The sequence below is a fragment of the Amblyraja radiata genome, chromosome 37 (genome assembly GCF_010909765.2).
Source record: "Amblyraja radiata isolate CabotCenter1 chromosome 37, sAmbRad1.1.pri, whole genome shotgun sequence".
NCBI lineage: Eukaryota > Metazoa > Chordata > Chondrichthyes > Rajiformes > Rajidae > Amblyraja > Amblyraja radiata.
Window position 1 is genome coordinate 14,652,434 of NC_045992.1, and position 17,435 is coordinate 14,669,868.

At 39.5% G+C, this 17,435-nt stretch overlaps 1 protein-coding gene across 4 annotated transcripts in view; it reads right to left on the minus strand.

The window, feature by feature from the left end:
• The window catches only part of bmpr1a (bone morphogenetic protein receptor type 1A), a 169,267-nt gene that overhangs the window by 18,411 nt on the left and 133,421 nt on the right, over positions 1-17,435 (minus strand). For all 4 annotated transcript variants that reach the window (XM_033012670.1, XM_033012672.1, XM_033012669.1 and 1 more), the window contains 4 exons: positions 14,019-14,157; positions 11,802-11,904; positions 2,472-2,571; positions 1,086-1,185 (listed from right to left, as the gene is read on the minus strand). In XM_033012670.1, the coding sequence (XP_032868561.1) occupies positions 1,086-1,185; positions 2,472-2,571; positions 11,802-11,904; positions 14,019-14,157 (442 nt within the window). The remainder of the gene's footprint in view (positions 1-1,085; positions 1,186-2,471; positions 2,572-11,801; positions 11,905-14,018; positions 14,158-17,435) is intronic.

Genomic DNA, 17,435 nt, shown 5'->3' on the forward strand with positions numbered 1-17,435 from the left:
AGGTTTTTGTATGCCAATGATACCACTGTTGGTGGTTGGATCCACAATCACGAGACAATGTTTTGATACAGAGTGGAAACAGGCCCTTCGGCCCACCGAGTCCACACTGTCCAGCAATCACTTGTACACTACTCAAAAAACCGTACGCCCTCAACAAATCATTTAACACCCGTACACTACTATCCTACACACTAGGGACAATTTACAGAAGTCAATTAACCGTCAAAACTGCACGTCTTTGGAATGTGGGGGGGGAAATCGGAACACCTGGACAAAATCTACGCTGTCACAGGGAGAACGTACAAACTCTGCACAGACAACACACGTAATTAGGATCGAGGGCGGGTCTCCGGCGCTGCAAAGTAGCAACTCTAGCACTGTGCCGTCCTAATAACAAATAATCTCGTCCCTAAAGATATAGGAAATAGACTGAGAACCGGGTGTCATTGTGTCGGAACAACAAAGCAGCCCTTAACACGGGCAAGTCAAAGAGTTGGCAGTTGACGAGGATGTGAGGGAGTGACCAGAACCCTGTCCTCAGAACGAAAATGCTGCAGAGATGATCGACAGCTTCATATTCCTAAATATCTATATCAACAGCAACCTAACCTGATCCCTTCATACTGTTGAGGTGATCAAGAAAGTATATCAGTCCATTTACTTTCTGACATGTCAGATAAGTTTTTACAAACCCACGAGGATTTTCTCAATCTTCTAAAGAAGGGCAATAGAAAGTATTGTGATGCTTGCATCTTAGCCTGGTATGGCCTAATATGGCCTTAGCTAATCTACTGCCCAGTTTAGTTTAGTGACATTATCTATAGTTTTGTCCTTTTAAATAAACTGCTGACTCGGCCAATGAAGACTTTACTGCATAAAAAGCTAGGATCTCACAAATAGCAATTAAAATCATAGATTTTGCGTTTAGTTTAGTTTAGAGATACAGTGCCGAGTCCGTGCCGACCAGCGATTCCCGCACATTTATAGTAGGTAAATTAAAAACATTCAAGCAACCACAATAATAAAATCAAATGAAGCACGTGTGACTTGATGTCTATTTGAAATAAACTTGACTATGCGTTTACCTGAAGTAGAAAACAGTTGTGATGATGATGAGCACAAAGATACAGACAATCAGAGAGATTAACAGGCCTAACCGGTGGACGTCACCATCAAATAGTCCATCTGTTTACAAGGAAAGGGCACGTTAAAAAATAATAAATAATCAACTGCAATTTAATACACCGTTGCAAATTTGTCAAATTGCATTGACCACAATTGCAGTTCAAGTATACAGGTGTCTTTCATAACTGGTAAAGATCTATCTAAGCTAATCTGATGTCAGAAAGTGTTCAGCAAAAATGACCATAACAGTTTGTGAGCAAAGCACATGAACTGGTACTTGAATTAATAGTTGGAAGGGTAGTTCTTAACTAATTCTGCAAAGGAATATAACTAATTTAAATGTTTACTATTACAATTAATGATTGACAAGATGTGCACGTATTACTTCAAGCAAATATAAATTTCTAATTTTGGAAAGAACAGTACTAGCACTTAGAATTCAGTTGTTTATGCAAAATAAAAAGCGGTGTAATATTCATGCCAGGTTGTGCATAAACTCTTAGATTCACATTTATAAAGGTAATTGTTTATGAAATCCTCTATGGGTATAACAATCACACTGTGAGCAATGGAGTAGTCACACAGTTTTGCACCTGTTTACACCTTAGCTTGTAACACAGAGGAATTCTTCTCTGTGCTTCATTAACTGCAACATGCCTCCACTCTTCCCAGCTTTCTTTACCCTCACCCCTGCAATCAGTCTGAAGTAGGGTGCCGGCCTGAAACATCGCCTATCCATGATCTTTTGGGGTACTGCCTGACCTGTTGAGTTACTTCAGCATTCTGTGTCTTTCCTTCGCAGACAACTGTAAAATGTTACGCTGGTCTGCTGACTTGGCCATTCACATGTATTGCAGGTATATTGTATTATTATACTACTAAAGCTTTATCAGAGTGCATTAGATAAATGTGGCAAAGACAGCACACATCGCACATTTAAATGTGTGCAGACTAATAAAGAAAATTGCAAATGTAATGTCACAGAATTGATGGGTTAAATGTAATACAAATTATATTAGCTGAATGAAGGCTCTGTAAAACTGGGTGTAAATCATAGGCATCAGCCTGCTTTGAAAGATAAAGTGTTTTAATGCAGATAAAGTAATGTTTCCAGCTAATTAATAGGTGGAGGAATTGATATACCAAGCAAAACTATATTATAAAATTAACATAATATGTAAGAGCCATTTCAACCTGCTTTACTAGTAAGCGCTACCAACTTGAATCATTAAATCTTTAGCACAGTTCCAATTAAAGTGCTATACTTTAATTAAGAACATCAAGTCTTTCTGATGAGCTAGAAAAGTTCAGACATTTAGACATTGCAAGCTCTAACTATAGTTTACCTGGGATAGTAATTGGAGTAAGAGTTGGATGTAAATCCTTGTTACAAAAGTCCGTCTTGCAGCATTCAATTGTCCTCCGTTTTCTCACTTTTGTTGCATCCTGCAGAAGGGAGAACCAATATTAAAATGGTGCACCTGCTAGGTTCCAAATATTCTGCCATACAATCATGGCTGATCTATCCGTCTCTCTCAAACCTTCTGTCTTCCCCCCATAATCTCTGACACCCTTACTAATCAAGAATCTGTCTATCTCCAACTTAAAAATATCCATTGACTTGGCCTCCACTGCCATCTGTGGCAATGAAGTCTCATTGAACTAAAAAACCTCTGAAGAAGGGTCTTGACCCAAAACGCTGCCTATTTCCTTCGCTCCATAGATGCTGCCTCTGAGTCTCCCCAGTATTTTTGTCCACCTTCGATTTTCCTTCTTAAACACTCCATGTCTCACATTGTTATTTTCATTGAGTGCAATGATTTCAAGTGCTTGGTGGTACATACCTTGCGCTGTATTTTTGCAAACAAGGTGTTTTTAATTCATTGCTTATAACAGTGAAAAGGGGTGAGGGGAAGGATGAACAAGGAAGAATGAATCCCTCTGAAATCAGGTTCTGCAAAAGAAACTTGGTTTCTAGTTAACAATGAGATCTCTGCAGCCGATGTGCAGAAGCAGGGGCAGAATTGCTTTTTGTTATGGGAGGGAAATTAGGCGATCTTAGTGATACGATATTTGCATGGTTCTGCATAGCAAAACAGTGAACTGTTTAATGTGGTTTCAAATGGAAATCAAAAGAAGAAAGATGTTGGTGCGAGGAGCACCACTAATGTTATTCACTATGTACCACATAGATATATCAATAGAACGTCCACATTTCTGCCGATTCCACCATGATTTAAAACTGATCGGAAGAAACCATGATGAAATGATATGAATAGCTGTTGTTATGAGAGTTCTCCTCAATAGTGGTACTACACCAACAGTGTTTACACGATTTGAGTAATCTAATCAAAATGACCACAATATAAGATGAGACTAGAGCACTGTAAAGAGAATACAAGGCGCCTGAAGTGCATTTTTGCACAAATTCCCAGACTACTTTCCTGACTTTAATATTTACCGAAGTGAAAAATATTTGTAAAGAAATTTAAAAAAAACACTTCCCGGATTGGATACTTATATTTTTAGACGGTCTGACTAACATGACCTCTGAAATGTAATGTCAAATTCAAGGCAGGTTAGTTCAAGTTCAAGTTTATTGTCATGTGTCCCTGATAGGACAATGAAATTCTTGCTTTGCTTCAGCACACAGAACATAATAGGCATTGACTACAAAACACATGAATAAATAAACTGATAATGTGCAAATAACAAATAATGGGTTATTAATGTTCAGAGTTTTGGCCGAGCCAGGTTTAATAGCCTGATGGCTGTGGGGAAGTAGCTATTCCTGAACCTGGTTGTTGCAGTCTTCAGGCTCCTGTACCTTCTACCTGAAGGTAGCAGGTTAGTGCTATGGATCGAGGTCCACCAAGATTTTTCACAGACTTTGTCAACAATCTACCTATATGATGATCTATTAACTCAGCCCAAATGAGTGAGGAATGACCAGTCAGACAGACTGCACCACTCAATATTTGATCAAAGAGAAATGGTTATTTATTCAAATTGTCCATAATTTGTAATAATAAAATGAAAACTGTTATTTACTATCTTAAATTATTAGAATGGGATTTTCAACAGTGCTGAGAGTGAAGCCAATTTAAAATTGGTGCTTCTTTAAAAATTAATTCAAATAACCATTGTCTGGCAATGCAACTCCAAAAGACTCTGTTTGATGCTTAGACCGTTGCAAAACATGCAAGATATCTATTTCTGCAGACAGGATACCCCCAATAGGAAGTAATCCATTGTAAGTACCTGGTTAATGAAAACAAAAGTGTGTTAACTTCGCAGTGAGAAACAAGTTATTTTTAATTTGATAGCTGGAATCGATTACATCCTGTTATGCTCGCAAGTAGAGCTCAGAAACTGCCAATGCTTGATGTTGAAAACGGCCCTTTAAAAATAAAGTGTTCCATTCTTTAATGATCACATGATTTACCATAATGAGTAAAAAGATGAAAAAAAGATGAAAAAATAATGAGTTTTTAATCAATTCCAGGGTCGGCTGAGCTGTGGAGAAATGTTAGACCCTAGAGCTGTGCAGGCATTATCAATGGGAGGGCAAGGGAGTGGAGCAGGCTGCGAAACAGTAGCTGAAATAGGTGCATATCTTAGCCTTATTTTGCTGTGTCTTGAGGGGTGAATTGAATATAATTTAAGATAATCATTTCTTTACGTGTAGTCATTGATTTCAAATGGAGGATACAAAATGATTCGGTACTATAAAAACGAACCCAACCTAGTGGGATTTACACCCCAAGTCACACAACATCTCCTCAGAATCATCGTGCCATAAGAACACAGTCTAAACGTGGAACATTTGCATATGTAAATAGACCTCCAAATCAATGAAACAATCAGCAACCCTCCTGGTAAATCAGAGAAGCTTCTGCAGCAATGATTCAACACCAATGATCCACAGACATTGAACGGCAAAATCTAATTTGTTGTAAAGGCACATATTGTAAAGATCCATAAGTCTTTCTGGGGATTTCTTTTACTTCACATCCAAAATAAAGTGGTTGACTCTTATCTCTCCTCCAAAATAGCCCAAGCAGGGCAATTAATAAAGTGCTGGCGTTTCCATCAGAAGCTTGATGTTTGATTGCAGCACAGTTGTGAAGAATTAAGACGTGCAATACCCTTGGTTGCTCAGAACGATCGGAGAGATTGCTCTTCCAGAAAACTAACGAGTGATGCTATTGTAAACTCACTGGAAGCAGAAGAAATACAGGAGAAGCTAGGAATACTCAAAATGATTGCTTGGAATAGCAAAATAAATATTTTTAAGAACTAGTATGGAATTCAGGAGATACCACACAAGTTCACTGCAAAGATAATCTAAAGATGTACAGTATGTTTATATTTAGACCTGGAGCCAAGTAAAAATGTAACCTGGTTGCAATAACATCAGCTGAAGAATAGTGTGGTTGGCGGCAGAAAAACTTGGGGTTTCAATGATGACAATGAATTATCCATTGATGTTACTGTGATTCACTGGAAAATACAAGGGTCAATTTCCAATCCTATAAACAGCAACTGGATGAAACAGAGTGTTTTGGTGGTGCTGGCTGCAAAAATAAATTGTTATCTAAAGAACCAACAAACAAAGACATCTAGTGCAGAAAGAGGCCTTCAGCCCACCCAGTCTGCAATACCCATGAAGTACTCTGACACTAATCCCACTTTATTCTCCCCACATAACCATCAACTCTCCTCAGATTCCATTATTCCATATATTAGATGCAATATACAGTGGCCAAACATCCTCCCAATCTACATATCTTTAACACATGGAAGAAAACCTATGCAGTTACAGGAAGACAATGCACACAGATAGCACCAGAGGTCAGTATTGAACATATATTGTTGCGCTGTGAGGCAGCAGCTCTACTGTGTTACTGTGTCGCACCTATTTATCGCTCTTGTTCCTTATAAATAATGCCATAGTTTCTTCACTTAAACCAGCAGATTGGAGCTTAGTGCCTCCAAATATGCAGACCCCCAATACTGTAATGAAATGCCAGCACTAATAAACTAGAATATATAGCAACTTTCTACTCTGTACACAAAACATAATGTGCTAGCTTATACAATTGCATAAGCAACCAGATACCACAGCTAATAAGATTAGAGGTATATGTGTGTGCTTTAGGTTATAACCAGAGGAAAGCTCAAATTATGATAATTGGGGGTATTTAATTAAATAAAAATGAAACACTGGAAATATTAGTCACTTTATGATTTACACTCAGGTGTTTTGAACAGAAATAAAAGTGAATTGTAAAACATTTGATTTGGAAATATATTTCAAAAGGGACAATAGCACTAGAGTTACTTAGATAGTCCCACTAGTGCATTTACTTTAAAGATTACACAAAAATAGGCAGAGACACACTTTTTAGATCCTTTTCAGTTAATAATTTCATCATATGTTACTAGTGTAAAATAAGATTATTCATTTTATTGCATCCTATTAAAAAATGTAGATTAGAACATAATTTTCAAAATCAAGGTATTAAAAAAATGTAGAGGCAAAGGATACATTTATTAAACTATAATCTACTTACAAAGAATACATAAATAGTACACTAAACACCACACAAACAAAATAAATGCATATATAGGCCAAATCGGGGTCGAGAAATGGTAGATGGAGCTAAATCCAGACAAATGTGATGAGTTGTGTTTTAGGGGGCCGAATGCAAGGGCATAGTAAATGGCAGGACCCTTAGAAACATTGATTTCTAGAGGGGTCTAGGGGTACAAGTCGCCAGCTCCCTGAAACCAGCAACACAAGTGGATTGGTTGGTAAAGAAGATATAAAGAAGAGGGCAGTAGCACAGTGGTAGAGTTACAGCGCCAGAGGCCGTGTTCGATCCTGACTACGTGAGCTTTTTTATCGGGATAGCATGATTTGGGAACAGCTCCATCCAAGACCGCAAGAGTTTTGGACCTAACCCAAACCATCACACAAACCAATCTCCCTTCCATTGACTCCATCTACACCACGCTGCCTCGGCAAGGCCACCAACATTATCAAGGACCAGTCTCACCCTGGTCACTTCCTCATCTGGCCTCTCACATCAAGCAAGAGGTACGGAGGTTTGAAAACGCACACCACCAGTTTCAGAGACAGTTTCTTCCCGGCTGTTATCAGGCAACTGAACGGTCCTCTCATCAGCTAGAGTACAGTCCTGACCTCCCATCTACCTCATTGTAGATCTTTGAACTATCTTTAATCGGACTTCAATGCTATATCTTGCACTAAATGTTGTACCCTTTATTTGAGCACTGTGGACAGCTTAATTGTATTCATATTGCTTGATTTTACTTCCATAAATCTATGGGAATATTTCTAGAACCTATTAAATTTTAGTAGAAGATAATCCATTTTGACTATTTCCAGATATCTCATTCAAAACCATAGGGTAAATTTCATCAGTTGCTGGGGAATTACTTATTTTCAATTTCATTAATTCCTCCAATAATAATGTAAATTTCTTCAAGCTCCTAACTCACCCTGTCCCACCTGCAGTTTTCCATTACCTCCAGAGTACGTTTGGAGTCTTCTTCAGTAAACAGTGATGTAATGTGTTTATTGTCCCTGCTATGTCTTATTCCTCAATATAATGTTGCCGGTCTCAAACTGTAAAGGACTTACAACAACCGTTGCTAATTTCTTCATTGCCGTACTTTCATTCTTTCAAAAGTGTTTGCAGCCTGGTTTAATGTTTTTTTTTCTGGGCAACTCTTATATTCTACCTTCCTTTTTCCTCATTAATGCCCTGGCCCTCCTGTGCTGAATTGTGAAATTTCCACAACATTCAAGATTGCTGTTTTATTGTCAATGTTAAATGCCTTTCCTTTGGCTTAGCACCATCTTTAACTTATCGACCATTGCTGAAACGACTTTTTAAATTGGTCTTTATCCCGTGAAAAAGAGCTTTTAATTCTTTAAACGATTGATGCTGCTTGCTTAGTGCAGTTTCCAAATCCACCAGACCTGACCCACGCCTTTGTATTTTGAATTATTTAGATTTTAAACGCTGGTTTCAGACTAAACTAAAGCACTTGCATTTATTTAAGACCACTGCTCACTAAAAGGTCCCCGACTACCAGTTTATCAATTACCACATTCTCATTATTTTCATTAATTTGCACTGCATGCTATTAGCTTTCCAAGTCTATGGTGTAGATTAAAATCCCTATAATTATTGTATAATTTATGGAACCCTTTCAGTTATATCAACAATGTGTTCGCCCAGAAAACAGTCTGGAATTAGTGACAAACAACAAATTCCCAGTTAACTCCTTGTTTAACCTGTTACTCTTAAAAACATACAAGCAACTCTGTTATACTTATAACGTAAATGTTGGTTTCCTAAGAAGTCCTACATAAGGGGTTGGACAGGCTAGATGCAGGAAGAATGTTCCTGATGTTGGGGAAGTCCAGAACAAGGGGTCACAGTTTAAGCATAAGGGGGAAATCTTTTAGGACCGAGATGAGAAAAACATTTTTCACACAGAGAGTGGTGAATCTCTGGAATTCTCTGCCACAGACGGTAGTTGATGCCAGTTCATTGGCTATATTTAAGAGGGAGTTAGATGTGGCCCTGTGGCTAAAGGGATCAGGGGGTATGGAGAGAAGGCAGGTACAGGATACTGAGTTGGATGATCAGCCATGGTCATATTGAATGGCGGTGCAGGCTCGAAGGGGCAAATGGCCTACTCCTGCACCTATTTTCTATGTTTCTATGATAGAGAATTGCTTTATAAAAACAATTCAGTCAATAGGGAAAATAGGTTAGAGTGTTTCTGACCAGCAATAATAAAGATATTTTTCACTCAGACACAAGGAACTGCAGATGCTAAAATCTGAAACGCAAAGTGCTGGAGGAACTCAGCGGGTCACGCAGCATTTGTAGAAGGAATGGATAGGTGACATTTTGGATCAGGACCTCTCTTCAGATTGATTGTAGTAGGGGATAATAGAAAGCTGACTTTCAAAACTAAAGCTCTTTTTAGTAGCTATCAGTTTATTTATGTCACTGTGTAAGGCATAAATACTGAAGGCTGTATGTTATATCATTTAATAGAGTATCATTGCACAAGTGTCAATAGAAATGATTGAGGTTTTGGCTGTTTTCTTAAGGGATACTGGCGGTATGATAACTATGTGAAGGTTACATGAAAAACTCTCTCCTTCCCAGTTTTTTTTCTGTTGTCAATTTCCAAAATGACTTTTAAATGATTCTCTAGTTTCCTATTGAAATTGCACTCTAACCAATTTGGCCCAGGTAGTTCCAATAGCGTTCTCTACTTCATCAATCACGATATATCCAATCTGCATTATGGAAACACGTGTTATGGCTCTGGAGTGTAGGCATTGTTTTTTCATTAGTTCTAAAGATAAAGTGTACTCCAGTTGCAAGCTTTTTGAAGATGAACAAAGAACAGTACAGCACGGGAACAGGCTCTTTGGCCCACTATGTCAGCCAAGAATATGATGCCAAATTAAACTAACCCCTTCTGCTTGCATGTGATCTTTACAACTTAATTCCCTGCATATTCATGTGTCTACCTAAAAGCCTCTTAGACAACGCTATTGTCTCTGTTTTCACCATCTCTGGCAGCATATTCCAGGCACCTTCCAATATCTGTGTAAAGGACTTGCTTTGCCCATTTCCCTCTCTTGCCTTAAAGCAAAGCCCTCTAGTCTTTAACATTCCCATCTTGGGAAATCAGTTCTGACTATCACTCATCATTTTATATACTTCTATCAGCTCTCCCCTCAACCTCTGACGCTTCAGAGAAAACAATCCAAGTTTGTTCAACCTCTCCTTATCGCTAATTTGCTCTGATTTAGGCTGCATTGTGGTTAACCTCTCCACATCCCCGCTGTAACAGAGCAATCAGAACTGCAGACAATGCTCCAAATGCAACCTCACCAAAGCTGTAACGTGATTTCCTGACTCTTATACTCGATGCTTTGACCAATGAAGGCAAGCATGCCAAATGGGGTTTCGGCCCGAAACGTTGCCTATCTCCTTCGCTCCATAGATGCTGCTGCACCCGCTGAGTTTCTCCAGCATTTTTGTCTACCAAATGAGAACTAGCAATGTGAAGAGATGGACTGAAAAAAATGACCTGGCCTTGCTTGACCCTTGTCTTCACACAGATTGGCTCTGCAGTCGAGCCTCTAGTTTGAATCAAAGCTGACATGCCATCATAAAGCAAATGTAATATGGAGGTATATTATGCAGCCGCCAAATTGAAGGAGTTGACTGGTTAATGCAATCAAAGGTTTAAAATGACCAAGTGTAGGGAGTTTGGTGCTTCTCCTATGTTTATTTTGCACGTTGCTGAACAGTAATGATCATGTCCATTGTGCCTCCTTTAGGTGGAATCCACGGTAATTTGGGGAGCAGCTTTTTACAGATTGTGTTGAGGAGCACCAAGGTGGTGACTTTTCTCAGGAGAGCCCCTCTAGACTTACTACTGATGGATGTTTAAGAAGGAACTGGATATGCTGGAAAAATCGAAGGTAGATAAAAATACTAGAGAAACTCAGCAGGTGAGGCAGCATCTATGGAGCGAAGGAATATGATGTTACTCATTTCTTGAAGACATGCAATTTAGAGGTCCCCTAGCATAGCTTCCCCTTTCCAGATGTGGACCATAAGGTTGTGGATTTAATACTGAATCTCCTCACCACAGTTTGAGAATTCCAACAGGGATACCATCTGCTCGCAAGGATTTGTTCCTAGTTTGTAGTTCACGTATGGTGGTTTTGACTTTGTCATCAACAAGGCCGGAAGGAATAACATGGATGTGGAGTAGAGACAATGGTGCCCATGTCAAGGGCAGAGTCGTGGCCAAGGAGCCCATTTGTTGAAGTGTTTGTTTCAGCAGTGCTGACTGCCCTTCTGTTTTTGATGTTCACCTTTGTTCTTGGCTCTCAGCTGGGTGAGATCATAGCTATTTGTGTCATCGTTAGCCTTGTCAACGTTGAAGAACCCAAGCATGTCACGGTTGTCAGCCAGTTGCTAGGCTTCCTATCCTCTTTCCATCCATCATCTATTCTTCAGGTCATGGATGCTCAGTAGGATCGCGGGCCCTCGGGACCCCGTTGATTTTTTACCTTTTCTTTGAGATATGGTCACACTTCTGAATCAAGAGTGCCTTGTATATGTGGTTAATTAACTTCTCAAATGAATTAGACTGTCAAAACAGTCTCCTCACTGGTACTAATTATGGTGGACTTCAGTGAACCTTGCTGGCTGGAAGGTATTATTTAAGAAAAGCTATCTCGTACAGTCCTTAAGAACTTCAACACTGTGTTGTGGTGATGTTTGTTTCCACGCTGGTATTTTAAGTCTATTTTGTTGTAGATGATAAAGCAAATTTGTTGATCAGTCTACCAGTCATTGTAAATATCAAGGTGTGGGAATAACAGATTAAATAATGGTCAGTGTTAAATGAAGCTAAACTTAATTTATGACGCCTATGATGTATTTTTTAATCCTGCATAAACTACTGACATTAAAGTAAAACGAAATCAAAAATACAGATCAGAAAGGCTAATCACAAGGTGCACAGCAAAAATAGGAATGTAGCTTCATTCAATACTGCGGTCAATTTGTGAAGCTAGTATCAATCAGTCTTACCTTGCACTGGAAATCTGCTCCTTCTAGTCTCATGCAGCCAGAACCAAGGGTAGTTTCCCCATTTTCATCTTCTTCAATAATGGCAAAACAATTACCATTCGTTCTGTATAAGAAAAATAAATCAGTAAGATAATGAGGAAAGATCAGTAGGGTAATAGGTGATCATAGAATGAGCCATGCTATCATGCTTGGTGTGAACTGAGCTATAGGAATTCCATCTGCCAATGGAATTGCACTACAATTTGTGAATAGTTTGCCTAATGTCTTGTAACATTCAAAGACAGAGAATAGACCAGGTTTGCAATGGGATTTGTTAAAGGTTATCACAATGAACCTTTTGTCATTTTTTATTGGTAAAATGGTAGAGCAAGAACACCACAAATTTGTGTTTTGTTTTGTTGGGTTTTTTTAAGCAAGTAAAATAACAATGTTGGCAATTAAATGGGCGATGACCAAGGAGTAGTCAAAAGGATAATTTGCATCAGGAAGAATTAGCACTGGAAATAAAACCCTCCCTGCAGCCTTGCTGAATTAAATTCCACAAAGATGTGGTGAGGAAGATAATTCAGCAAGATAAGGGCGGCACGGTGGCGCAGCGGTAGAGTTGCTGCCTTGCAGCGCCGGAGACCCAGGTTTGATCCTGACTACGGGTGCTGTCTGTACGGAGTTTGTACATTCTCCCCGTGACCTTTAAGGGTTTTCTCTGGGTGCTCCTCCCCGTTGAATTGCAACCTTGTCGTGATCGGGGAGCTTGTGTGTCTCAGTGACCCCTAGACCTATGCCAGTGGGAGATTCGTCTCCTGTTAGGGTCTCCCATGCTGGACAGGTCAAAGGGTAGAGGTGAGACGAAGAGCGATCCACTGGTCCTCCAGGTTGGAGGTTGAGCACAGGGCTAACAACCCTGTCTCGTAAAACACATATGTTACAGAAACAGCAACTGAAGGAATCAACAAGGAGTGGAGAACCTTCGTTGCTGCCCTACATGCCAGGAGGCATAATAGGCAGTAAGCAAATAAGTCTGGGTGCTCCGATTTCCTCCCACACTCCAAAAACGTACAGGCTTGTAGGTTAATTGGCTTGGTAAAATTGTAAATTGCCCCGAGCGGACTCGGTGGGCCTGTTTCCGCACTGTATCTCTAAACTAAACAAAAATTATTTCCGATTTTGGACTTTAACTGGTTGAAAATTCTATCACGGGTTACGGATTGTCTAAAAATAAGACCAGAGGTATGTATCACCAAATGTTATGGAAGCAGGACGTGGTAAACTAAGGAGTTGCAGAATGAAGATACACAACACAGTCTTTGCTCTGCAATATTCCCCATCAAACGCAAAGAATTCAAACTCATGGCAGCATTATCAGCACCTCTATGACCTTGTTGAAATCGCTCAGAAGATTACCCTCAACATGTTCATTTGATGGCCTACTATATATAGCACAGTTTCATAATCTGCAGGCAATGCCAAAACAAAAGCAGAAATGTTAAGAGTCCGAAAACCAAATTTGCAGCTGCTCCTAGTTAAAAATAATAAATGTGAATGTGCATAACTTCAATAAAATGTATTGACACAAAAAAAAGGCACTGCCAAATCATACTGCCATAATAAAGGCTAAAATTAGCAAGTGTCAACAGAAATGCCCAAAATAACCCACTGAAATTGTGAGGTTACGGGAATGCATTTTTAATTTAGTAAAAGCCGTGACATGAGAATCGCAGACCACAGCTATAAACATTAGTCACATTGTGTGGCCGGGATTTCAGATATGTTTCAAGTGCAACGTTGCTTACTTAATGTTGTGTACATTTTCTCACTCCACATGTAATAATAAGAAATATGTTCTAATTACTTGTAAATTAATGATGATTGGTTTATTTACCTGGGTCTGATCACAAAAAAGGAGGCATGGGACAAGCATAGGAAGCTGGGATCAAGTGTAGATGTGGAGGAGTTTCGGGAACTGAGGAGCAATACTTAAGGAGAAATCAGAAGGCCAAAAGGGGGGCAGGAGATAGCTCTGGCAGATAATATTAAGGAGAGGTCAAAAGATTTTGAGAACAATAAGGGAAAGATGGTGACCAGAGAGAGAATAGGGTCCCTAAGAAACCAAAGCAATCATCTCTGTGTGGAGATCCAAACATGTACCCTACTTTACAGCTACTGAATCTTGAAGACCGTTCAGTGCGCTTTTCTACCAGAACTGAGAGTGCGACTTACTTGCAGGTATTGTTGCCTCCCTCAGTTGCACAGTGACCAGAACAATAACAATGAAGTCTTGGCTCTGCATCTTCAGGTGCGACTGTAACACCATTTGGCTTCATGCCTGTTCCCATTAGATTGTTGTCGAGATTTTGACCTTGAAAGAAGAAAAACATAAACGGTTATTAAGGCAAGGAGATATCGTGAAACTTGGATCAAACAACAGAAATGTTATATTTCACACAGAAGTGGCTGGCATAGCATGGACTCAATTGACCAAATACCGGCACTGTTTCTCCGAGCTCAGCTTTCCAAGATAATATACATGAACATGATCATCCTAGTAAAGACAAAGGTTGGAGCAACTCAGTGGGTCAGGCAGCATTCTGGAGAACATGGAATGGTGACGTTTCGGGTCAGGTCTCTTCTCTAGTCTGACCTGAAACGTCACCTATCCATGTTCTCCAGAGTGACCTATCCGTGTACTCCAGCACTTTGTGTCTTTTGTTTCAAAACCAGCATTTGCAGTTCTTTGTTTCTACTTGATAATCCTAGAATTGAGTGGAAACCGAATATCAATGATATACTGGAATCCTCCATTTTAGAACTATTAAAAATGAAATTAAAACATTTAAAATAGTTACATCATTCAAAAACATTAAGCTAAACACATTCAATGAAAAAGAAAGCCCATCCTCTTTCCTTTCCTGCATGCAACTTGATATTCCGCATGGCTCGTGGGTCAGAGGACAGATTCGGCTGCATGAAGGTTTGTCATTCACCAAGTTCCTGCACAGCTGTTGGATTCCATGTGGACTCCAGCAACAGAGTGCAAGTTTCCAGAAGAGCTTAGATAGTAACTTTAGGAATTCCACAGTCCCAGTGCAGCTGTCAGCAAAATCTGGACGATGTCTTTGTCACTGCCAGTCGCTGAACAGACCTCTGGTAGCAAAGAGTCCAACAATCCAGATATCGTAAGTTCAAATCTATTAGGAAATTGAATTTATTCATTTGTAGGCTCCCACAGAAAATCAAGTCAAAAGTTGTCTGATGCTTAATTTGGAAAAATATGGAAATTGCCTCCTCTTTTCATAGTTCTATCTAACTCTCTAGGGCGACATGGTGGCGCAGCGGTAGATTTGCTACCTTATATCGCTAGAGACCCAGGTTTGATATTGACTACGGGAGCTTGATTGTACGGAGTTTGTACGTTCTCCCTGTGACATGCCTGGGTTTTTTCCGAGATCTTCGGTTTCCTCCCGCATTCCAAACACGTACAGGTTTGTAGGTCAATTGGCTTGGTATGAATGTAAATTGTTTCTAGTGTGTTCTTCACACTATAGAATTGCTGGTCAGAGCGGACTCGATGGGCCGAAGGGCCAGTTTCCATGCTTTATCTCTAAACTAAACTAAATGCAGTATCATATTAGGTGGCTGTTCTTAATTCTCTCGGGATAATTAGGGATATGCCATAAATGACATTGGTATCGTCCAGAAGAGAAAAAAATAGCAAGAGTGGCCATGTGACAAGAGTGTATCAAACATTTAGCTAGGTTCCAAACACAAAAATACGTTATGGTAGTCAAAAGCAACAAAACAATGATTTTCGAAACAAGTTTTTAAAAATGTTACAAACACACACACACACACACACACACACACCTCACTCCCAATTTGTAAGTTTATTTACAATAACAAAATATATTTACATTCAATGGAACATAGTAACTGGAAATTGCTATGAGCAATTTGAAATTTCCACGTATTGGTCTGAATATTTTTGGCGACCATTAAAACACAGGACATGGAACAAGCAACTCACAAACTAATTGCTTCCTTTCATTGTTAAAATCGGAACTATCCCAGTACAATTACTTCCTATAGGGTTATTTAATTGTAAATTAAATGCTTGAAATGCCTTGGCCAATGCAAGATTAGAATTTTGTTAGAATTATTATCTTATTTATCAAAAATATAAGCAAAGCTTTCCAGATCGGCAAAAGCATTCAATGTGATGTGGCACACACTTAAATAGAAATGAGCCTTGCAGCACCAACTAGCAAATCACCCAAATGAATAGGAAGTACTTTTCAGGTAATTCATCACCCCCCCCCATAATGGAATGGGAAGATTGGACAATTGCACATTAGACTCAAGGATGCTGGTTTACAAAAAAAGACACAAAGTGCTGGAGTAACTCAGCAGGTCTGGCAGCATCTCAGGAGAATATGGATAGGTGACGGACACAAAAAGCTGGAGTAACTCAGCGGGTCAGGCAACATCTCTGGAGTAAAGGAATAGCTGATGTTTTGGGCGGAGACTCTTCTTCCGACATGAATAGGTGATGTTTCAGGTCAGGATGGTCTGAAGAAAGGTCCAAACCTGAAACGTCACTTATCCATGCTCTCCAGAGATGCTGTCTGACCCATTGAGTTACTCCAGCACTTGTGTCTTGAATTGTACATTAATTGCCTTGGTTTTTACTAATGTCTGTGCAACAAAGAGCCATTAAGGTTTCTCATTGGGAAGTTATGGTGGACCTTGAAATCTTTAGTCATTTGTTGCTGGTCGCTTAGATCAAATTGGTTAGGCATATAATTAATCAAAGATATTGCCCAGAAGTTCAAAGAAAGATTTCATTATCCACATAGTTCAAGTCTGGTAAAGGTCTCGATCAACAGGGGACAGATAGAAAATAGATCAATTAACTTGAAAAGATTAAAAAGGCATCAAAAATGATTGAAACCAGCAGGACTAGTCAAGAGCAATCCCTTGCCTACTTCTTAATCTTATTAAAACAGGCAGTGTATCAATCTAATTATTTTCATATTAACCCCGCGATGATCGTGACCATCAACCACAATGTTGCGGAACAACATTGCTGTATTTCACAAACTCTTGTTTGTTTCAGAGCATGTTATTGTACGGACCTACTGCAAGATCTCACACTTGCAAGAAGGCACTCAGCCTTGAGCTGCAACCGTAGATGCAAGTGAAAAAGGAACGTATGTGCAATCCTAGCAGCACACTTCCAGCTCCTGTAGAGTGCTGTTGTGTCAAAGACGAATGCTGTATGCTCAATACGAGATAAATAGGCTGGTGGAGAACATTACACACAGGAGCCTTGCTCTTTATGCAATGGAGCCACAGAGACCACTATAGCACTTTCAACCACTATTGCCAGCAGGTGACACAATGGAGGACGATCAAAGAATAATACTGCGCAAGTGTAGTGTTTGAATCCCAGTAATATGGGGAGGCTTGCAATGTCAGTAAATCCCCATACCTGCTCCTGATGAAGGATAAGTGAAGAATTATCCCTTTAAGAGAGCCACACATGTTTAGTTTATGTTGATAGATACATCATGGAAATAGGCCCTCGGCCATCAATCACCCGTTCACACTAGTTCTAATGTTATCCCACTTTTACATCTA